At 31.6% G+C, this 25,966-nt stretch overlaps 1 protein-coding gene across 2 annotated transcripts in view; it reads left to right on the top strand.

Annotated features, from left to right (window-relative positions):
* The first annotated feature begins 7,473 nt into the window (after positions 1-7,473).
* The window catches only part of sas (stranded at second), a 53,636-nt gene continuing 35,143 nt past the window's right edge, over positions 7,474-25,966 (top strand). Inside the window, exons 1-2 of one of the 2 annotated variants that reach the window (XM_036378110.2) lie at positions 7,474-7,580; positions 11,795-12,895. In XM_036378110.2, coding sequence (XP_036234003.2) covers positions 12,331-12,895 — 565 coding nt within the window. In that variant the 5' untranslated portion in view covers positions 7,474-7,580; positions 11,795-12,330. The remainder of the gene's footprint in view (positions 7,581-11,794; positions 12,896-25,966) is intronic. The other variant, XM_036378112.2, reaches the window with a different exon arrangement.

Raw genomic sequence — 25,966 nt, forward strand, 5'->3', positions numbered from 1 at the left:
AACGCCATCTAGCCGATCAACGCGAGATACAGATAAATACCGCCATCTATTGGAAAAATAATGGATTGATTTTTACTACACCTAAAATGTACCTAATTTAATATACTTGTGCATTCTAAGAAACTGAATCGCCTATGAGTGTCCGCTTAACATGGGAACTTCGAGGAATCTCATCGGATCATGTGACAGCAACGAGAGTAGACTACTATTCACAAAAAAAAAAAAAAAAAACATGCATCGACTTACTTAACTTACTGATATAATCACGGAGCTGAAGAAGCGTTAGAAAAACTGAGTAACGTCACGGAACGCTTGTTAGTATATCAAATTATTAATAAGACCTTGAATAGACATCTATATCTAGGTAATAGGTTGATTGATTTATTCTCGATTACCATATATATCCTTCGCGTTTTTGAAAGGTAAAAAGGAGAATATGAAATTGGTTAAATTTTAACAAAATTACGTTTCTTTGGCAAAGTTTGGTTTTATTATTCAGCATAGTTGCAATTTATGGTCATAGATCGATTATAGCGGTCGTCTATATGTCCGATATTATTTTAGAAGTACTTTTTGCCTCATAATAGATGTAGTCTCGGCGATTACTTCTTCATTGTATTAAGGTTTTTTCAAGCGAGCTTTTTCTTAAAGTTTTTAAGAAAAAAAGAAAAGCGGACGAATCCGGCGAATACAGTGGATTCGAAAAAAATCACATTTAAACTTGTGTGGTATCCGATTCGCACAGAGCTTTCGTTTTTCAAATTTACAGGAAGTATATTACCAACACTTTCTCAATATAATTACAGTGTCAGTTGGCGTGAACAAGATTTTGTGTATTTCTTATATTTTCGACCACGTAACTCTCTTCGTCTTTTGGACGGCCAATGGGTTCATCTCTTTTCAGCTCACGAGGTACGTACGGATTTTACCAAACCACTAAGGTATGATTGTATTGCTTGGTATAGAGCCGAAAATACAATATTCAAAAAAGTTTTTAGTGTTTTTTCGAAAAAAAAAATGTTGTTCGTACATATAAGATCTAGTCAAAAGGAATTGATTATTTCAAATATGCACCACCTTGATCGATAACTAGTTGTCATTTTGACGATAAATTCATAAGGGTACTCTCAGAGATATTAAATACACAAACTTCTCTTTAGACGAAATAAATTCCCATAACTAAGCTCCACAATAAGATACAAGATTGTTATTTGGTATACAGCAGCTCATTAGGGAGGGGCATCTGCAGTTAAAATTTTTTTTTTTAAAGTGGGGTGGCCCACCCCCTTATAGGTTTAATGTGCATATCTCCTATACCGCTAAAGCTATAATAACAAAATTCATTGAGAACAAATGTTTTCTGTGAAATCGGGTGACAACCCCGCCCACTCCCCATATAACGGTACTGTTAAGAAATACTAAAAGCGCGATAAGCCAAACCATTTTAAATTCTATCTTTCACTATCCACTATGCAAATGAAACAAAATATAATATATAAAGAAATCTCAAACAAGTATACAGTTTGACTTTGTGAGAATATAAAATGTTCGGTTACATCCGAACTTAGCCCTTCCTTACTTGCTATTGCTAGTTTTTTATTTTCAACCATAAATATTTTTTGTCATCATTATATTTACTGCTCTATTAAACAAATTACCTTCAATTAGGCTATTGAGCAGTTAAAGTAGTGACATTTGTAAAATATTTGAACACAAATAAATATATGTATTGTACCTAATACGTAAGTGCATGCATAAAGCTCAAGCAGGTCACTCCAGACTTTTGTAAAAAAGGTTAAAAATACTTGTAAATAGCTGACAAAAAATTGTTATTGCCGTGTGCCATTAATTTTCTTATGCATGAATGGTCCTTAACGGTAATCGAGTTACTTGCAGCTCTGCATATATTATTGGTTTTTATACGATATTTTCGACTTTTCGAAGCTTTTAAAAATTGCTGAAATATTTAAATGTTTTCAAAAAATGCTTTGTGAGTTAGAAAGACATTATTATCAAAAAAAAATAAATATACAAATTCATAATAAAACAATAAACAAGCATACCGTTAATTATCCGCTACTCTTTGTGACGATAATGGTGTTGCTAATATTTATTGTACAATATTGTAATTGCATGTTATGGTGCCAGAAATTGATTGGCAACCACTTTCCGCCATGCAATACTTTCCTCATGTCGCTTACACAAACAACTTATTAAGTGCATTGAAAAATAAGTAAATTACAAATAATCAAAACAATAGTCAACAAAGCGAGAATGTGTAAAAAACGAATGTGGGCTTAAAATGTACTTGTACATATGTATAAGCAAAGGTTGCAGCGGCCGCAGCAGCTACGCATGCGCACAAACCAGTTACACACGAAAGTAAAAGTAAAACGAACTTAAAAATCATTTTGCTTTTTGTCGCCAGCGGAGATTTCGAATATGCGCGTTGTATACATATCATTGATATATTAACACGAATGTGTTGCGTATGCGTTTTAACGCACTACTCCCTACATACACCCACACATGTGCGTTAAAGTGCGTCAAAACCCCTGTATATATGTATGTATGTTTGCGTATGAATTTGAGCAATTTAAGGTTGGGCAGAGCTTCACTCACAATTTGTGGGCATTATAAAAAAATACTGAGTTTTTTTGCAGACCCTTTTCAAATATGTACGAGTATACTACACACCTGGATATTGTATGCATCAAATTTGTGATTATGATCTTTTTTTTACTTGTAAAAGCCGCGCTCAGAACCTAAGACCACCCGCAGAACGATAAGTCACCCAATAAACACAGTCTCAATATTAAAATTTTCTATTGTTATGCACCTAACCAAATAACAAGCCAGTAAAAAAAAAAATTTCTACAGAAACAAAAATATTAGACAGCAGTGACTGTAAAATATAATAAAAAGAAGTCTTGCAGGTAATTCTGCATAAACAAATAAAAAGCAGTTAGCATGTTGTATGTGTGGGAACCAAAATGACTTTCAAGCACAATTGAAACCAAAAAGAAAAAAAATTAAATATTAGTCACCATTGCCTCGTTTACCTGGCATATCCGGAAATCTGTGTTTTATTGTTTAAGAAATTCAACCTTAACCGGTTAAACGAATTCTTATCTGAATTTAAATTTTCGGCTATTCATATTTTTGCTTTTTGCATTACTAAAGCAGGAATTGTATTTGCAATTTTGTTTTAATTTTTTGATGTATCGATTGCGATCCGGTGTTTGCTCAAACACAAAAAAGTTCACAATTGAAACAAAAAGTAGGTTTGTGTATTTTTACAATAACATACAATAATAAAAGTATATTAAATTTTATTGGAAATTATTTCAAAGAGAACGGTTATTAGACATTTTAAAGTTGGAATAGAAAGACATTTTAAGTAAGAATGAATGTAAAGCTGGTAATTATTTTGCACCAGATTATATACGACTACCTTCCACGATTATATACAAGTATTAACAAAACTAGATAAAACATTAAATTCGACTGCACCGAAGCTATGATATCCTTCACAATTAAAAATGTTTCCATACATGAACTTGATTCTGATTGTTCAGTTTGTATGACAGCTATATGCTATAGTAATATGATCTAAAGAATTTGTTTGAAGATTGTGCCATTAGTGTGCTTTAGGCAACTATGTACGCCAAATTTCGTGAGGATACCTCCTCAAATAAAAGAGTTTTTAATACAGGATTTTGAGCGACCAGTTTATATGACAGCTATATGTTATGATGATCGATATCGGCGGTTTCAAAAAATGAGCAGCATTTCGAGTAGAAAAGGACGTATGCAAAATTTCAGGTTGATATCTCAAAAACTGAGGAACTAGACAGACAGAAGGACACACGGACATGACTAAATCGACTCAGCTGGTCCCGCTGATTATTTATATATATATTTTATAGGGTCTCCGATGTATCTATCTGAGTATTATAAACTTCATAGCAAACTTCAATATATAAATATCAATAAAAGACTGTGAGGCAAATAATTCCACTGTTATGTCGCCTACAATAAAAAAAAATGTACATTTCAACGTCGCTTTCGATATTCTTTAATACCACAGTCAGGTCTGCGTGATCAGAATAAACCAGGAATTTTATTTGAAGTTCGTGAGCTTTTCAATACTTTATATATTTTCTTGGTGTTTTCGATCGGATTCATACCAAAATGTTTAAGTTTTGAAGAAGAGCAAGAAGACGAATAGAGATTGACACAAGCAACTTATTTAATGACATTTTGATGTACTTTTAGGTATCCTAAACTAAGAAAATTTCAAAGAGAAACAGTCATCGCTGACGCAATCAAATCTGTTGAAAGCTAAGGTGTTATAGAAATTAACATTACTCGAGATAATACCTAACCAAATCTCTTCAATCAATTTAAGTAAGTGAAATTTTTTTTTATTATTACACTGAACCGAACACCCTATGCTGTTGAAAGACCATTAAAAGAAAATTTCACCTATACATAAACAGAAAATAACTTAATTGACAAATGATTTAAATGCAACTGATATAGACAATCTTTTTAGTTCCATCAAGCATAACAGAGAAATCTGAAATGTGTTAAGAATAGAGCAAAAATTTTAAATTCTATGCAAATTACACATTATTAGCAAGTATTTACCTAACTGTCAGTTCATATATCCACCGTACACATACTTCCGTGCCAGCACACAACCTAAACACTGGTACATGTGACTGCTTACGGAAAGTGAGTAGAACAGAACGATTTTTGTTGGCTGGGGCGCGAAAGAGTTCGCATAAGGCACCGAGGTTGGAAGCGAAGCATAGAAAAATGCTAAAAATTATGCAAAATGGTAATAGGCAGCGTTGTAGTCATTCGCCACGGTTGGTGCCGCTACAATGCATCTTCACAGCTCTACCAGTTGCATGTCGCAGCGCTACAATTGTAAGCAGAGTTCTTCTTCTTTGTATTGTGAAGCTTTTGAGCGCCGATGTTGGTGGCGACGATGCAGTTTTTTTGTGCATATTTTGAGATTATTTTGAAACACTTCACTGATTATTATGTACGAGCATATGAGTAGAAGGGAACCTATTATATGTAGATTTATATGTATATATATAAGAAAAATCGTAATATCTGTACGTATATACAAATATATATGGTATATCTTAAAGTGGAGCAAGAAAGCGATTATTTTTTTCGCTTGTTACTCTGAAAAATAGCTTCTTAGATAAGAAGGTATAAGAAAGTCTCTACAAGTATGAGCTCTTAATTGTTTCGGAAAGGTTATGCGCCATATAGTTTTCTATTTGTTTCTTATCATCAGATAAAATTCAAAAGTCGCTTCGAACTACTTGAAAAAGTATTCACAGATAGACGAAAATGACTAAAACAACTCAGCTCGTAACGCTGATTATTTATATATATATTTTGTAGGGTCGCCGACCTTTCTTTCTGAATGTTTAAAACGTCGTGGAAAACTTAATGCATCTTCTTCAAGTTATAAAAAGTCAGGAATTTCCCGCACCTTTCGAATATCACATAGGAAATTCGATAGAAACTCTGTTTGGACACAATGCTACTACTAAAGTTGTCAAAATTAGCCTTTGTATTATGCGCTGGTCAGTAGCAACTTGTTTTCATAATTTGATGTATTTCTAAAACTATAGGTTCTGTAACCACGACATCAAATTTCAAACCAATTTACTCTCATACAACTTCTGACGAACCTCAATTACTATACTTCCATGCTTTTTCATGCATTTTAGGTATTCTAAATTCAACATCCAGCTATGATAAATATTTCGGAAACTGCTGAGCTGATTTACAAGAAATACACCAAAATGGGAAATAATAAAAGATAGATTTTTTTAATGATATTAATAATAACTATATGAGCATATTTTTTAAGTCATTTGAAAAGTTATCGGAATCTTCCATACCATTCAATTGCTTATATAATTTTTCCGAAAACCAGAAATAACAACATATGTGTATCATTAAAATATTTGCTCACTTGTGAAGTAATTAATTGCTATTATATTACGCACCAATAAAAACTCCAATTAATTATCTGTGCCGTGCCGTTAACTTGCAAAACAATAGCAAAAAATTATTTAAATACCGAAAAACAATTAATAAGCTACACACACTAGAGCCAAACGAAAGATTTAAGCACGAAACTCGACGCATGTTTCGTTCATTCAACAAACGCAACGGTAAAACAACGCGGATTTTGCAATATTTTCACGCGCAAATTGGTTGTCATTGAAGCCAAATCGATTGCGGCTGTTTCATATATGCGATAATGCACCGATTTCTCATACATATATGTATATATATTATATAAATATATATATATATATATATATATATGTGTGTAGTTGTACCGCCAGACGAAACGTGGAGATGTACGCTTCATTTGGCAACAACGCGAGCAGCAGCAGTATTTGCTTTTACTCCAACTACACTATTTTATATTGTTGTTATTGTTAATTTTTTTATTGTTATGTCGACTGCCCCCCACTCTAATCACGAGCGATGCGTGAACGTTCACCGCTTCTACATATAGGTACATTGCATACATTTCATTTGTGGTATACATATATGCGAAAGAGAATGCAAGTGATTGTTGTTAGTCGCGCTCGCCGTTAAAGCGTGCTGAACTGTCCGAGTATGTAGAGCAGTGATCCCCACTCTTTCGTTAAACTTATATGAATTAAGGCAAGTAGCACATACAAGTAACTATCAACGAAATATTTGCTCAGCTGCTGTTGGTGAATATTGTTGAGTAGCGCTTAAACTCAACAACACGTAAAGTTATTTACCACTTAGTGGATTGAGAGCATATGAGAGCGCTGTGAGCGCCAATGTGTGAGTAAGCCGCTCAACGGATTGTTAGTTAGTCATTTTAATGGGTGCATAGTATTTTGTTATTTTTTTACTGCTACTTTTTTGCATTGTTTTTCACATATGTATGTAAATATGTATGCCTGTGTTGCAAATAAAATAATATAAATAATATCACAGCTTAGCAACAATCATTGAGCATCGAATATAAAGCCACAATGTTTGTGTGGTGTAAATGGTGTGTGTTGTATGTGACTGAAAAGCAATGACAAACAAATGCAAAAACAAATAATTTCTTTTTTAATTTTACTTTTTTTTTTATTTGCATGAGCGTAAAAATCTTAGTTATTTGTTATTTACTCCTACAAGTGCTGGGTGTAAAACTCACCACACCCCGATTCCAACCACAGGCAATAAGCCAAATACCAATATTGAATGCGACAAACGCGTAAGTAATAACAAAACAACGTTGAAATGAATTTATTTGTGTGTGATGTTAGTATGTATGCGTATAACTTTATGCATCTCAACTCATCTGTTGAAGGCTGCCCGGTCAGCTCTTTAAGCTGCTCGATTTTACTATTGTGTGTTTTTAGTTTTATATACACTTGGCTGACTAACTGGTTTTACCAATGTACGGGGCTTAACGTCTTGGCCTAAGCTGCCGCAATATCAGTTAGAGTTCGTGTTTTGGCTGGGACGGGTGAAAACGCCCAGTGCAACGGATAGTGTGACGGGTAATTGTTCAAACTGCATTGGTGTATATATTTCAATTTAGTGCCGGTGTTGGATTGAGTGCTTGCAACTTTTCTATTTTTACTTAGAGATTGTGTAAAATGAGTTGCGAACATACTCAAATTGATTTAGAAAACATATTAAAAATTAAAATTATAACAAAAAATAGTCCGGAAATATAATCAAGTGCATATGGTGAACTTTCATACATATTTTCCAAAAAAAAAAAAAAATTAAGTGTTTGAAAAAATACTTTTAAACTTAATTTTAAACATTTTTGCTCTAAAATATTACATAAATGCCAATTTTGTGTTGAAAATAAGTTAATATTATATATTTAATAATTTTTATAAAATGAAAATAATTATAACTGTGTTGCATATTATTTCGTGTCTCTAAAAAACCATTTTTTTGTTGAGTTTTCCTTACTACCTTCATTCGCAAAATTATTCCGATGATTTGAATTTGAAATACACACAAAATACCATAATTCCATCTTATGCCCACAAAAGCAATAACAATACCTGCTATATATGTCTAGAAAACCGAAAACCTAAACCAAAAACAGCAAGCAAACTAATCAACCGCAACCCATACTGACGAACTTTCATAGCCTTAAACGAGTTGTGGCCAAACAAGTTCTTGAACGCGCCTGTCTGCAAGTCTGCTCTGCTCTGCTCTGCGGAGCTGTGTTCTGCATGTGTCAGGCTACAGGTTAACGCTGCCAACTCATTTACATGGTGGGTATGCACCAATAACAACAACTGCACAGACAATAGCTAAAGAAACAAACTTCAAACTTAACTTAAGTGCAGATCAAACAGGAAATTAGAATAAAAGCTGCTCTGAGAAAAAATTGGTTAAATTAACGAATAAAATGAAAACTTGCCAAAAATTATGCATTCCGGCTGATAAAATTTATTGAAATAAAAGATTGTGCAAATAAATGTTTTTTGTGGTAAAAAAAAATCATAAAAATAAAAGTGACGTCATAAGTCAGAGCGTGTCAAGTAATTTGATAGCAAAACAAAACGAACACGTGTCCATATTTATTTTTAATTTTGTGGTTACATATCGAGAAAAGTGCCGCCCTTATCTGTAAAAGATATAATATATGTAAAATATTTTGCATATGTTAAGCGAGTAAAATGCAAATATGAGCATATGTATTTTATTAAAATGCCGTTAGTCTGCCTGCAGTCTACAGTTGTTGATTAAGGGTTACAAAGGGTTAAAATTTCGGAACAAAAATTTAAAAAACATATTTTTGAGATGTTTGGAGTTTGTTATATAATATATATAATATAATAAACTTATCTGATTTTTTATAAGATTTTTTTTCGCAATAAAAATGCCGATGAATATACTTAATATATAACTTTTCATATTACAGTTTTAAGATTTTTTTACTATTCGTCTATTACTATCTACTATTAGAATTTTGGGAATATATCTAAACCAAAGAAGCAATTTTACGTACAGTGTTGCCATATTTTTATATATAAAAGTTAATGTCAAATATATATGTAGGTAGCAAATAAAAGGCATTTGGTAAAGCTTATATATAAAAGTGAAATTTTTATTTATGAAAATTTGAGTCGAACCTGGAATTTTTGGGTTGCCATCTATCAAAGTCAAACTAGAATATTAACAAGTTTAATAACATCAAGAAATAAAGCAGAACATAAACTTTTATTTATATTTGAAAAAGTATTTAGGCGATTCGAACCTAGAAGTTAGTATAGCCACCTTTTAAAATTAAACCAAGAGATTAAACGTTTTTAATATTATTAAAAAATAAAATAAAGCATAAATAAAAAATTTATATTTGAAAAATTATTAAGCAATTTGAACCTGAAAATTAGTGTTGCCACCTACCAAAATCAAACTAGAAGATTAACAAATTTAATAATATCAAACAAATATAAATTTACATTTATGCGAACCTGGAATTTAGGGTTGCCATCTAACAAAGTCAAACTAGAAGATGATATCAAGAAGCAGAATATAATTTTAGTTTTATATTTGAAAAAATATTTTAGTGATTAAAATTTGGAAATTAGGGTTGCCTCTTTTTAAAGTCGAACTAAAAGTTTAACAAGTTGAGGAATATTAAGAAATAAAACAGAGCATGAATTTACGTTACTATTAAGATAACACTATTTTCAAAACTATAAAGTTATACTATTTACCGCAATATACTCTCTCTTCCCATATACATATATATGGTAAATATATGTTCCTAAAATTTAAAATAGATTTTACTCATACATAAGCATTGCTTTTGCATCAGACATATAGAAATGCCATATTTACGGCTCTGAGATTATGCTGACATATTTTAAAAGTTTGCATACTCTATGTATTTTTAGTTTGCAGCCTCTTGAACACAAATGTTTATTTAACCTAGTAACTTTTGCACTTTCTTTGTTTGATGTTTTCTTGTGCAAAAACAATGCGCTTGTTTGTCATATTTTTTTAACACAGTGTAATATTTTTATGTCACATAACTTGACTCCGAGCAGTTATTTATACGGGTGTAATTTTCTATGGCAAAAGGTTATGATGTCTTGTTATATTTAAGCTTGAAGCAAATGTGGTTGCATATAAAAGCTACTTTTACTTAGATAAACTATAAAGGCTTTTAGGAACTAGTATATTTTGCATATTTTATTTGGTCTCTATTCTATAAGGATTTTATAGCCAACAGTACAGTTAATTGGCAAAATTTTAAAGCTTACAGTACCGCCAACTTGTTGTATCTGCCTTCAGCAAAATTGTATACGTAGAATAAGCACTTCCTGTTTCATTAAGGATGTCTCAAGTTTATACCATTATAATGCAAAAATATGCGCTAATTAGAACAATTACTTTCAATATAACCTCAATCTATATCTAAAACTTTGGTAATAATTTTAATATATAAAAATATATGCTAATATATGAAAACATATGTTAATATGCGAAAAACTTATAGGTGAGCGATAAAGATATACGTTGTGAATAAGTAAACCTTTTATATGCTTTCCCTCCACAAAACCGCTCAAAAAATTTGGTATCTTTTTTATCATCGAAAATTTGCTAAAAATACAGTTATTGTACCCCCTTTTTCATAGTTTTCTAAAATATTATTACTTTTTACTGAAAAACTTTATAAGGAACTTATATTAAGATCCAACATTATTCACAAAGTAGTTTTCATTTGTAATAAGTGTAAATTAAGTATAAAACTACATTTGTTTTCAACATTTGAATACTTCATTTCTTTAGTATGATATAATTAATTTTCCTTCAAACACCACAATTTTTCGCAAAAAAATTATGCACTGATTTTTAAGGCCTTCTCAAGCATTTTATACAAAAGGGTTATTAAAGTATTTTCTTTCAAGAAAAAATAGTTGAAATTTGTCAAATATTAATATTAATATTAAATTAAATGGCAAATTAATTCTAAAGCGCAGAATCAAACAAAAATGTTCACCAAGTTGCTCAATCACTAGCAAATGCATTCAAAATGCAAAAACTATTTCTAATTTACTTTTTTTTAGGCGCCACCAAAGAACGGATTTGAGTTAAAGCTGGATTTTTCATATTAAAGACTGTGTTAAAGGTTGTGTTAATATATTTCGGCAATAGACACTACAAAATGTTGTTAGCCAAAATCGAATTTTTTTTCCTCTTTTATATTCTTTTTCAAGATAATACACAGCTTTATCCATTCTCAATATAATTCTATGTGCCACTGATTTTTAGTTTTATCAGTTTATTGTGATTACACTGATAGCGTATCAACCTAGTTTTGTTATGCCATATAACACCGTTTGGCATAGTTTTGGCTACGCTATTATTGTTGCTGTTCACTTAATACGCAACTGTGCGATTATCTGAGAAACGTAATGTAGCACAGAAGCTATTAAAAATCTGACTAACAGTTTGTTTGCGTATAGTCTTAATTAAGTAAATGCAGTGCTAAAGCATGAAAGGACAATTGGAGTGCCGTAAAATCACTAATGGCAGTACAAAAGACTGAAGCGAGCAACTCGATACTTAATAATTGTTTGCTAATTTTTACTAGAGATTGAAAATAAATAAATAAATGGTGGTGAAATGACTTAATATATAGAAAAGTTAAATAAAAAGTATACATTTTTAAATATTTCAAAAATTTTACAATATTTAAAAACTTAAAAATATTAAAAAAAACATATATTTACAGTTAATTTGATTGACAAAAATGTGGTTGTGAAATTCAAAACCTGATTTCCCTTCTATAAGAATTGTGTCAAAACGATTGAATTACAGTAACCTTAATTGGGTGCGCTGAAAAAATCAAATAAAATACCGTTCATCTTTGGTGAGCAATATAAAACGCGAAGTGATAAAATCAACGCTCCCAGCAAATCGGCAAATCGTCAATTTGTGATTAAATAAGCGCCGAAAAATCGTAAAATCGTCAATAGCACACTGCCACATTGTTGATGTGCAAAAAGTAACAACAACAAATCGCTATAAAATCGTACAAATACATTGCTGACGAAACAGGGAAGTGCAATTGAAACAAAATTAAAGCGAACGTAACAAGTAAAAAAAAAACAAAAAAAAAATATTCATTCAAACGAATTAAATTAGCGTACATAGAGCCTAAGCATAAAGAGAAAACAACAACAAAATAGATTGCATTTAACACACACACACAAACACACATACGAAATCTAATCCCAGCGCATACTAAAAATTCCGCAAAAATCCGCAATGTATGCGCTTTACGGTAAACGAAGAAAAAGTGCCAACAAGATGCCAGCAACAGCAACAACAAGAACACAACATTTGCGTCTATTGCTCATCAGCGCATTTTGTGCATTACTCTTGGTCGCTGCACCAGCGGCCAATGCACAGGAATTGCCGAGTAACGATGCAAATGTAGCTGCCACAACTGTGCCTAGTAATAAAGCTGCAATTGTAACAGCAATGCGCGATGAGGCCATCACAACACTGCCGGTAATCGCTGCAGCGGAGTTGAAGTCTGGCGTGAATGCAACGTCTTTACATGGAGACGAAACTGACATGAAGACGTCTACAGATGCCGTGGAGCAGTCCACTGACGCTGTGTTGATTGACGTGAGTTCAACGACTGCTGCCTCATCAACTACTCCTGCTGTTGCAACAGCAACAACTACAACGTCAGCAGTATTACGAGATGAGGCACAATTGTTAACTACGACGGAGGCCGCAGCGACGATGACGTCAGCAGTTGCGGCAACAGAAGTGGGTGCGCATGAGGAGAGCACTAATGTGGTGCACAACATGAATGTTGTTGGTAAGCTCTTCACGTAAATTAGAATAATAATATGTGTATTTTGTGGTTATTAGAAATATGGTTCTTAGAAAAATGTTTGTTGCAGTTTGATAGAATGAAGAAATTGCTTTTCCTCCGTACCAAATACCAAAGGGGTCTCCACATGTAAGCATAGAGTGAACATTTTTATAGTTAGTATATTTAAAGTGATTTATGATTGCACCTTAGTTAAAATGATTAACCAATAATTAGTGTTTGTATCCAAATATGTGTTTCAAAGCAGGAATATTGCAAATATGCACTTAATAAATAACGTTATATATTATAGTGTAATCGCGGAAATTTTGTAATTTTGTCATCAAGCAATATTAAATAGTTCAAAGCGTGTCATGATTTTTTTTATTAGTGCATTCACTAAATTTGACTACTCCAAATATCTTTTCGCTTTAGTTTTAATTAAAAACTATATGAAATCAATTATTCTACGAAAATTTTTCTTGATCATGTTAATAACCAGTCAGAACAAACACCGCAATATATACTGGAGTCCAAGTTTATTTTAAGCATATACGAGATTTTTTGCTTAAAAATAACAAATAAATAATAATAATGTAACACATAATTTCAAAACATATAAAGATTGCGTAACCAACTTTCTATCTAATGTATAATATTCTAAATGTCAAACAATTTTAACCCCAAATAACATGTTTGAAGGGAAACTTTTCAGTTTGACTAGTTGCTGCTGCTAATCAATTTCCATCTCTGTTGTATTTTGAGACTAATCGTTGGATTTTCTAGAAAATTAATTTGTATGCAATGGAGCTTGTAAACAGCTTTATTAACCGCTTTTTTAGCAACTTTTTTAATTAAGATTTTTAATTTAATTTATGTAGAATTGTTCAATTCTATCGTAAACTTTTAGCATAAAAGCACTTTGTTATTTTGAAAAAATAAATAAATATTTTTTCTATACAATTGATCCATATGTTAGGGCCCGAAAATTTTATTCAAAAATCATATAGACAGCTTTACATATATTCTGGGCTTATAATAAAAGTCAAAGTGTAGGCTTTTGAGTTGTTGAATCACGAATCCACGACCAAACGACTGTAAGTCACTTAACAAATCTTTTTAGAAAATGTGAGACTTTTTCAATTATATCTTAAAGTGCGATACAGCCGTATTGATATGAAAAAAAAACTTCGAGCTTTTTCCTCTCACTCATCCACTTATTGATTATTGGATTATTCTACTAATTGTGACTGCACTACATTCGTTGCTTGAGCGAGGAGTGTGAATCTTTAGGAATGGTAAATAAAAGCATCAGCGCTTATATATGTGCATAGTATAAAGTGATTAGAGATTGAGATCGTTACGTATAAAGAAATAACAAAATGTAGATCTCCAATTCCATCGAATTATTTTGATAACGGTAACTATTCTTTTAATTTGTATTACCCTCATAGCAATTTCTACAAATTTTGAGTAAATCTATTGATTGTTTATTGCTTTTTGAACCCAAAGAAAATCATTGGTATTTTTGGTACTACTCATGTGTCTCTAGTTTTTCATAGCAAATTTGTTACAATGTTGATAAAGTGTACATACAATTATGAGAATTTTCGGGGAATATCGCTGGCATACAAATACATAAAGCTCTTCTTACCTAAACAAATTATATATATATAGCTAAATGTTTAGTAATGCTTAGATCCGTCAAACTAAAATCAGTTCCATGAATAATATTTCTATAATGGAAGTAGAAGTTTCCAGTTTATAAACTTAATATATTGAGGCGAAACTTCGTCTTGATAATAGGTCTCAAATAAGAACATAATCAACCTAAAAAGTCAAAGAAAAGTTAGGTGAAAAATAATATATATTCCAATGAACCTTAGGCGAGAAAAAAATTCTCAAACGTACGCTTCCTCCATTACAAACGCTTTCATGGCTTAAGTGCTTTGAAATTGGAACACGCATCATTGAAAGGATGCACTCTCGTACAATAATACTTAAGTGGATACACGGTTAGTAATTTCGCATGCATGTAGAGGCAACTATATTTGCGATGATCTAAGTAGGAGAATAACAGAAAAAAGGTTAAAATTAATAATGAAGCTATTCGCATGTATAGTATATACATATGTTTATGTGTATATATCTGTATGTGTACTTGTGGCAATAAACTTGCAAGCAATATGGCTAGCTAGTTCAGACGAATCTGTTAATAATCTTGATCTTTAAAACATACAATGATGAGCTGATTAATATTCTTTGACCAATTACAAGAGACTGACCGCAACCTTCTAGCTTGATTGATTCTTCATGTTTACAAATTAAGCTTGAATAGGAAATTTGTGGTAAAAAGTGATTGACTTTAATTGTTGTTGAAGCAGTTGGTGTGTTGGTGTTAATTAAGAGCCGCATAAGCGCATTGCTCTTCTCTTCTTTGCCATGGTATTGAAGACTGAATTGGCAGGAAATTCTTGTCACAATCAAATTGCGTGTAATACTGGAATACCATAAAACATATTTTTCCAATAAATTGGTTATTATTATAACTGTTTTTAAGTTTGAAGCATTCATCAGGTTTTTAATACTTAATTTTCTCAAGTTCTGTAGCAGAAATGATCAGTAAAAATATGATGAAACTCTGCTTTACAGTATCTAGCATCTTATCCGTCTTATAATATCAGCACGCCATCTTATAATCTTGCATGCATTGACTTTCGAAAATCGTACAACAGCTGAAATTAAGAATATCTTCAAATCATTTTTTACCATCTCTATTAGATTAAATTCTTACTCTCACATTAGTGGCCGCAGCTTTTACTCCGCACGCCATAAACCCGCAGAGTGAATGGTCTTTTTCATTCTTCAATTCCCACCGCCAAGCCATTAAAATCATGAGTATCTTGCACAGAAGAACAACAAACAACAAAAACATGTGCTAACAACCATTTAATTGCTTTAGTCTCAGCAAGGAGGTCAACTGCTAGTAGGTAATTATGGTTATAACTTTACTTTTACACCGACTAAGTTTCTTGACTTGAGTTTTGAGTTTAGTTCAGAGTGCAGATTGGTGAGCCGTGTTGATATTGTTATACTTTTAGATAAACTAATTGGCCATTAGCATCATTAAATTGCGAGAAAATTTGCACATGTACTTTCATTGAAAACATTTAATTTGTGAATATTCTGAGTGAGCTTTAAGTTATGAGCTCAGAGATTCTCTGTTTCGAAGGTATGGATAAATTAGTATAAAGGTACAAATAATTAAGTTATGTAAGCTAAAAACTGAAACTTAGTTTGGCAGGAAAAAAGTATAAAAATTAATGCTGGGATATTTATTCTTTGCAAAATAAAAAAAAAAAACTCTTTAGTCAAAACAAAACAGAAATATTTGATTTGAAAAGTACATATGTATTTTAATTTTTGTGTACTAATCTATTTATGTATATTCATCTTTTTTCTAAAAATAACAAGAATAAAAGATTAACTTCGGCTGCACCGAAGCTATAATAGCCTTCATAGGTACATTTCTTATACCATAAAAGAATATAAAATAATCTTTGTCTTGATTTTGATAGGTTAGTTTGTATGACAGCTACAGGCTACAGTAGTCCGATCTTAACAATTTTATTGGATACTATACAGTTGCTTTGGATAATAATCCATACTAAACTTCGTGGATATATCTCTTCAACTAAAAAAGTTATCCATACAAGCACTGCATGTTGATCGACCAGTTGCTCAATATCGACGGTTTCGACAAATGAGTAGCTTCTTGGAGAGAAAAGAAGGTGTGCAAAATTTCTGATCGATGGACAGACGGAAAAACGGCGCAAAAACTCTCGCAAAATCTTTTATACCTGCTATTGCTGCCGTTTAATTCGAGTGAACCTTTGTTAGCTGAAAACATGAAAAAAATAGGAAAGATAGAAAAGCAAAATAACTGGCTTCGTGTACAATTATTATTTGAAATATTATAGTTCTCGCAAAAGCTCAACAGCAGTTGAGTGCTGATTTTAAACTTATCTTATGCTTTTTGTTAAAAGAAAGCTCAAGAGTGACCAGCCTTATTACTCAATACGGAGCTTATTCCCCATTCTACATCGATTTGATCTAATTTTTCTACAGCGGATTTGAACTGAGTATTCAATTCATTATAATAATTATATCTGTGACATTAATTCGATTCACTTCAATTAAATATTTAACACTGATCTAAGTAGAATACGACTGGCAGTTAATGCCCAGCGAAATTGCTTCCTCATTCGTCGTGTTTATGTCGCAAACTACTATTTATTATGATAACTGATACAGGTATTGCATAGATAAACATATACTTATGTCAGCCAATTCTAGCGCAACATAGTGCTGGTGCTGTGTTTCATATCTCGCTTTTAATTTCACGTTTGCTAGTTTTAATTGGCTACTATTGTACAGAGATATTGGATCATAACAGCACATCATAAAATTATATTAATTTATATACTCTTATATATATATACACACATATATAACCACTTATACTTCTAAATGCATATAAATTCCAGTGACCAGCGCATTATCTAATTTCCACTTAAGGTTTCTGACATGTATATGTAGTGTGTATGTATAAGCAAAACAAAGTTATAACTCATCTCTGAAGTTGTCTGCAGTGTTCGCTTAAATATGTGCATATTAATATTTATGTATATACATGTATACATGTTCGTTTGTATATATGTACATATGTGCATTTGTATTTTTATAGACAACCGTATCTTCGCTAGTTACTGCTGTTTTTCTGCATTCGCTTTTCATATAAATATTTATTGGCAGCTCAAACTGCATAACCCACCGACTTCACCTTCTATTCGCTAACATTTCTAAATTTTTATGCAAATCATACCAAATTAATTTTATATGCAAATCGAAACAGAAATAAATAGCAACGCAGACAACGCTGAAACGCTCGTGCTTTGTTATGCTTTGACCGTTATACTTGTATGGTAGATATACATGTAAATATTTATAACAGTGTTTGTCTGTGTGCTACTTTGCACCTCTTCGCACTTCTTTTCAATAATTTTATGCAATCAATTTCAATTTAGCGCCAAATAAATATATTTCAATACACAAAATCTAAGTTTGTTTATTTATATGTACTTGTATATAAAATACTTATATATACTCGTATATATTAACATAGCTCATTTATGGCATACTATTTAAATGACTAAATTAAATTTTAACCGTTATATTTATCACAACAAAACTAAAAAATATATTTTTTTTTTTTGAAAAAAAATTTATTAATTCAAAAATATGTAATGGTTCGTTGACCCAGTCACTTTTGGTATTTATTAAATTTTTTAACCATTTAAACATTTTTTAAAGCATTTCGTATCAAACTGTCAATTTTTGAGGTTGTAATTGCATTTCCTGAACCACGCGAGGTGTTGACTCGCACCAATAGTGACAATTTTGTTTGTTGACGAAGAAATTAAGCCAGAAATGGGCGTCATTTGAGAAGAAGTGTTTTCGATGAAAAAAATTGTAGCCACTGCAGAACGTGAATTTGCGTAGATTTTTAACAATTTTTAAGCGTTGTACCAAAATGAAGCGTAACATGATGAAATGGTAGATATTACTGAACACTTAGAAAAAATTTTAGCTGTCAAAATCACGCCATCACTATTGGTAGAAGCTGTTTGTAGGAAAATAGTAAATCATTAGTATTTGTGTAGATTAACTACAGATTAGCTCCTTTCTTATTATTCTTTGAGTTACTGTCGGTGGTTAAGCCACTAGAGCCACACCCATGAGTCACACAAGTAATTGACTAACTTCAAAGTACATATTTTAAAATGGATGTTCAGTAATTAGTTTGCTACTCCATTAAACTAATTTCTCTAAATTTGAACATTATGAAGCTCTTAACATGTCTGATTATTTAGACTATTGTGTTGTCGAGCTATCTTACGTTGGTTTCTTCTTTCTAGTGGTGTTCTTAATAACTTCATTTAATTCTATAAGCAAAATTTGTTACATTTTTGGTTTTTAGGTACAGATAATCCCCTTTTTGATATAGTAAATCGATTTTTTACAGCACTTTGGCGGTGTGGTTATGTCGTTATATAAAAAACTTATCTAATAAGTGAGCATGGCATTAATCACAAAGCTTGAGCGCAAGGTGCAAAATGACAACGTCGAAATCGTTTTGTATGGAAATTAATATTTTTCAAATCATTATGCAGGCGCACTACGTAGTTTGAGCTAAGAACTAGTTTTGCTACAATAAAGATAAAAACTATAACAACAAAAAACTTGTTTGCAAAGTTTAAAGTTTTGCTAAATACTTGTACATATGTATGTATGTATATCAAGAGTGAATGGCTAGTAATAAAAATTATATTTGTCCACTTTTGCTTTTTGTTTTAACGCGTATTCAAATACAAATAACTTTAAAAAAAAAGGCCACTGCGTGTGTGTGCGAACTACTTTGTGTCAGACCTTGATTTAGTTTTTGGCCTTAGCAGCTTAAAAGGCATGCTTTCATTAATGCGCAGCAGTATAATTTCAGTTTATCTAATATATAAGAATGAGTTAACACACAGCTGACTTTTGCAATTATATGTAAATATTTAAATGCTCACTGCTCTAGATTAAGCCACACAATCTCTAATATTTATTTGACAATTATATTTAACGCGCTTACCACATTTGGGTATAAATGGGTATGCACATTAGAAATTTACCAGCAAAAATTAATGAATACGCGATAAAGTCGTTAAGTTTTTTTTTTTCTTTGATAACTATGAAGAGCACAAACAGAAAAGCGAAAGTCTTTAAATGTTTCGTACTTTAATATTAACCTCTGGCTATGTCTTACCTATAATAACGTTAGAAAGTCTGCACATTGAGATTTTCAATTACCAGCCCATCAACTAGCGATTTCGACTAGAGTTAAGGGTTAGAAACTCATTAAAATGCCTGTTCTGGTTGAAGTAGTTTTAAATTGTATTAATTTAATTGTATTCAGACATTATATTAAATATATATTGTATATATCCATATCCCTCAGAATTGATACCCGGTAAAAGTGCATTTTGTCCATTGTTGGGATTCGTGATGTAGTAATTATCTAACACTATACCGAACCCGGAATCGATTTCAAATAACATCCGATTATCACCCGATTAGCTACCGCTAACTTTTGCGTGGTCTACCAGCCATAAAAAACTACACAAAAACTCCTTAAGCATACTGAGCAGGTTTCAAGCCTGTAAGTCTCTTCTTATACCCCGAATAGGGTAAGCTAAGTTTGCCAAGGTGTTTGTAAAACTCAAAAGGAAACGTTGGAGACCCTAAAATGTATATATATAAATGATTAGCGTATCGAACTGAGTCGATTTAGTCATGTTCGTCTGTCTATCGGTCTGTCCGGCAGTATGTACGCGAACCCTAGTCCCTAAGTTTTTGAAATGGTCGACATTTTGCACACGTCGTTTTCTCACCAAACTTATTTGACGGAACTCCGATATCGAACAACTATAGCATATAGCTGTTACAGAAACTGACCAATCAGACTCAAATCTTTGTTTGAAAACCTTTCTTTTTTTTAAAGGTATCTTTACGAAATTTAGCATAAATTATTATCCAAGGCATCGCTAAAAAAGATATTGTTCAAATCTGACCACTATTAGCCAAATTAGTCAAATTGAGAAATGAAATTAAGAGTTTGTGATTATACAATTTGATAATTGACTTAATTAAGGTCGTCTGAAATGTGAGGTTTATTGGTGTGTGAGACTACCCTTGATTGAGTTAACTTTTGAATTTCTTTGTCGCTAATTTGATAGGCTCCTAATTTAGTCAATTATCAATTTAAATATGGTATGGGTAATTATTATAGAATCTTTTCCAGCCTTGTTAAGAAAAAAATTGTTAAATATTAAAAAAAACAACAGCAATTTATACTCAAAAAATTGTATATGCTTTCCTAGTAACTTTTTTATGTGAAACTTATTTGTCTAAATGGCTTTTTCCTAATATTCCACCTTAATTATAAATAACTTAAAATTATGTTTTCTCTTCTCGTTGCCTCACTAATATTAAGTTAGCGTATTATTTACTTCGAAAGAAGATTACTAGCGGGTGAAATCCGCATCAGTATTTATATTATATATAATATTTTTTATCAGAAGCATGGCTGGCACAGATATTTTGACATTCTACTAAAAATTAACGCACTGTTAATACAACTCGCAAGGTCGTCCGTGAGGCAATGAAACTTAAAATAGGTTTATATGGTAGATATATGTATATAAATGTGTGAATATTGTTAAAAACCAATAATTCCTTGAAATGCATATTTTGCAAAAAAATTACATACGAACTAGTCATTCTGTTTTTCGCACTTGTTGGTAATCCCCACGCCTTTCCGACGCCTTAACAGCCATGCTGTGAGTCATAAAAAAAATAAGCGCGAACATTTGAGTTAAAATTAATTGAAAATCACCGCAGGTTTCACAGGTAAAATGTTTTTTTTTAATTTTTTGCCAGCTTTTTTTTCTAAACGCACACTCATTTGACAATGCAAAACTTTGTATATATGTGCCTGGTTGTGTAATAAAATAAAGGTCATTTCTGTCCCGGCTAATGATCATACATTTTTGGGAAAATAATTGTGCTATGTGTGTACATATATGTAACTGCGTGATAATTTGCGAATATTAGCTAACATTCATAGAAAAAGCTGTATATTAATATGATTTGTAAAATATACTCTTGTGTAGGCAAACACAATTAGATAGCTTTTTTATCAGTGAACAAAAATTACTGTTCAGTAAATTTTTTCACCACGAGTCTAAAGTTTTAAATTACCTGCTACATTCCTTCATATCTGCAGCTGTATACTACAATACATAATGTAGTAGTCTCTTTGGTGTTTATAACTGTAACTGTACTTGTGCCACTTTATTTTCAACTTTTACTGTAAAATTTACTTTAAATTTGTTCAGTTGACAATTTTTAATTTTTATGGCGTTTTTTGTTTTGTTTTTAAATATTTATAGATCATAAAATTTATAATAAGAAAATAATATATTTTAATTACTTTTTCATTTCTGTGTTTGTGCTTTTTCACAATAAGATAAGCGTTAAGAAATTAGTATACAAACTTTTAAATATTAGTAAAATAAGTTTGTGTTAACAAAGCATTTTCTATCAACTAAACTGTGCAGCTTTTGAAGTGTAAACTAAAACTTTGAGCATAAAATATAAATGAATCTAGGTTAACGTAATCCCAACATACCTATATGCATAGAACTACATATGTACGTATACCAAAGTGCACAAAATGAGAAAATTAATTGCTTTGCCACTTCTTTGTGTCCTCCACACAACGAAAAACTTGTGCGAAAAATATTAATGTGAATATGTGTGCAAGTTGAGTAAAATATTGGTATATTTCAAAACAATCTGTGTCAAGTGTTATAACTCATTAACGAAAACAAGATGATTTGTCGATGCTTTATATGGAAGTATGCCAACCTTTACACCTTCCTTCAGTATATACACTATATTTTTTTAATATAATAAATTTCCTAATTAAAGATTTTGAATAAAAGCAACCAAAATTGTTTGGTCAGTCGTCATATAACTAATTGGCAGATTTCCGTCTGTACCTTTGCGGCTAATGTGGCTGTGACTTAGACAATAACAAAGCCTTCAAATTTCAGAATAAGTGTTATAATATAAGAAATATTTACTTAAAAAACTAAATTGATCAAGAATTAAAATTTATAGAAATTAGTCGAATCGAGTTGTGAACCAAAAAAAAAAGTCTAAGCAAAAATGTCAAATCGACTGTAGTTTTTTTGTAAACGTTTGTAGCGTCGCTGGGTCAGCTGGTATGGTAATTAATATGATTAACTTTTAGCCCTACTTTGCTCTTCATAAATTACTATGTGAAGCACATAACTGTACATATGTATGCATATCTTCCTTCACTTCACAATAGTTATACACGTCATTTGCTATATTATATTTAAATAGCAGCAACATAATTTTGTAAACATTTCACAAACATATTAACTACACTTCTGTATTGAATGCTTTCTTCATTTTTGCGACTAATGAAGACGAGAAGTGACACTTATACTACATTACAACTACTTTACACCAACTAATTATCAGCAAATATTTACAGCATCTTAATTGAGATTTATTTACCAAATCAGCAACAATATTGCTTTGATTGCATTGACAATTTGCCGTTAATGCAGATGGTGTTATGTAATTGGTAATTTGCTTGCGCTGCTATTAAATACAATATTTATCGCGTGATCACCTGCTAATTGCCTAGCTGTACTAGCTCATTTTGATGGCAGAAGCCATGCATTGGTTTATGAAATTATGTAATGACATTGTCACATATGTCTTATCTGTTGTTATGTGCAATAGATATGGCGTCTATAATTTCTTGTCTACTAAATCTTGCACTTTGTTCATTTAAATGGTTTTGAATTTGAGAATGTGAAATTTAATTTATGCCACTAATAAATAAGCAGTCAGAATTACGTAACGGTGCTTGTAGAAATTCACATATAATTATGTCTTGCTAATAGCGAATAACAATAAATGGTGTTGCCAACTATAAATTCTCGGGGGAAAAATTTTTTTTGTCGAAATATACTGAACAAAAATGTCAAACTCATATGCTTAGTTTGACAACTGGTTTAACAAGAAACAAAGCATAAAAATGTATAAAGATATCTTTATCTTGCTCTAGTTCGCTCAGTTTGTATGGCAGCTATATGCTATAGTGGTCCGACCGGAACAAGCTGTTTGGAGATTGTAGCGCTGTCTTGGATAATAATCTATGCCGAATTTTGAGAAGATACCTTGTTAAATAAAAAAGTTTTCCTTACAAGGACTTGAGTTTGATTGGCCAGTTTATATGGAAGCTATATGCTTTATTCATCCAATATCGGCGATTCCGAAAAATTAGCAATAACTCAAAAACTGAGAGACTAGTTCGCGTATGTACAGACAGGCTGACGGAAATGGCTAAATCGACTCAGCTCATCTCGCTGAGCATTTATATATTATATATACATATTTTATGGGGTGACCGACCTTACCATCTGGGTGTTACAATCTTCTTGACAAACTAACTATACCCTGTTCAGGGCGTAGAAAATGTCCTACAAGTATATTTGAATTTATACCCCGCATAGTAAATAATAAAAATTATTTTTGACAAACCTATTATCAAAGCTTCTGTATTAATCGAACTGCCAGTGAACATGATATATGTATGAATATACATACAGTATGAATATACATTCAAAATAGCATGTGGTGAAAATAATAATTTTAAAATCAATTGTAATAAAGAAATATTTTTTATTTGTCAGTAACTCATATATAGGTTTCGTGAGTTATACCACATCCATAAACATTTTGATTGAGACTTGACTTCATTTTGAGAAGTATTTAAACTTTGCTTTTATTTGTTTTAAGCTTTATTAGCTCATTTTGTGTTAGCTGTCAGTTAATGCATATTTACATTCGTTACAGTTGATGAGTTTTTATGTGAAACTCCTTTTTATCTGCGTGTGAACTATTTTTATGTACAAATATAGTTGTATGTAATATTTATTTTTGTATGTTAATTTACTCTACTTTTGCTTTTAAAGCTATTATTTTATTAGCATTTTTACAAATTTTGCTCAACACTCTGTTACATTTCACGCTCGAAGCTCTTCGCTTGCCTAATAAATGTCGTTATGAAAGCAGCGCTTTATATTTGAGGTTATTTATTTTCTGCATAATTTTTAAGTTTGAAATGGGGCACACATTTCATTTTAAAACAATTAATAAAGTTATGCTAGGATATGTAGGTAAGCTGTAAAGGTTGTTAAGTATTGTGTACAATTGGGATGTGGACGCTATACAAGGAGGCATACTGAGTTTAACATAAGTAGGTTAGACAGAACCGTAGAGAAAAAATCGCAAACAATTTTGGCAGAGCACCAGACCGCCCTGAAAACTTCGAGTCCGGGAGGAAATGTCTCCGATCTTCGTCCTCTCTCACCTTCACTGGGGTTAAGTATAATAAGAGTTGAGACTAAACTCTAAAGTGCATTTTGTTTCGCCGAAGCATTTTTAAAATTGAATTAAGTTTATTGTTAAACTTGAAAATTATAAGTAGTGTTGAATGTTAAATTTTGAATTAAACAACAGAAAAACATAATTATTTTTATTATTTACTCTAAATACTGACTTTTAAACCACCAAAATAAGCAGATTATACGCACCAGCATATAGATACATACATATATATGTACATATTATTATATAAATATTTATAACATGCATATTCCTTAGTCGCAGAATGCACTATAGAAAGAGAAATTTGATTTAAACTGACTGGTGTAACTTCAAATTTATGTGAGTGGGAAATCTCTTTGACACATATTGATGGCATCAATTATGCATTGGGCTGAGAACCGCCACATACCCCTTCAACAACACTGCTGCGCATTCCATTTCGCGGTCAACTCTGGCCAATAATATACACACATGAACAAACTTACTCAACTACCCATATAAATTTCTACAGAACAGCTATCCGCTATTTACAATGGTGTGCGAAATTCTGCAACCGCCCCAACAACGCAAAAGCAAACACTTTGACTTATCAATGACCGCGAAAACAACTGGTTTCTTTGTCTCTATGCTTGGTATTTCTTATTGATTTTCCTCTAGCTCATCTCGCGCCACTACTTCAGTGTTAATTGCAATTCCAGTTGTTTGCCTAGTAGAAAATGTCGTAAATTATTTGTATGTCATTCTGACAGCTGGGAAATATATGCAAGTGTGTATTAGTTGGTATAAACGCAAATACCTGTGTTTCAGGTATTTTATTTCCTTATTTTTAATTTGGCATTCCTTCTTACACCTGGTTTTGGTAGCTGCTTGCTCATATATACGCGATTTCAAGTATTTTCGTTTGGTTTAGATTAAATCAAGCGTTAGCCATTAGAGAAAGTTGTGTGCTTAATGAGTGTTTAGAGCTTGCGCAGTTGATGC

The sequence above is a fragment of the Bactrocera oleae genome, chromosome 2, assembly GCF_042242935.1.
Source record: "Bactrocera oleae isolate idBacOlea1 chromosome 2, idBacOlea1, whole genome shotgun sequence".
NCBI lineage: Eukaryota > Metazoa > Arthropoda > Insecta > Diptera > Tephritidae > Bactrocera > Bactrocera oleae.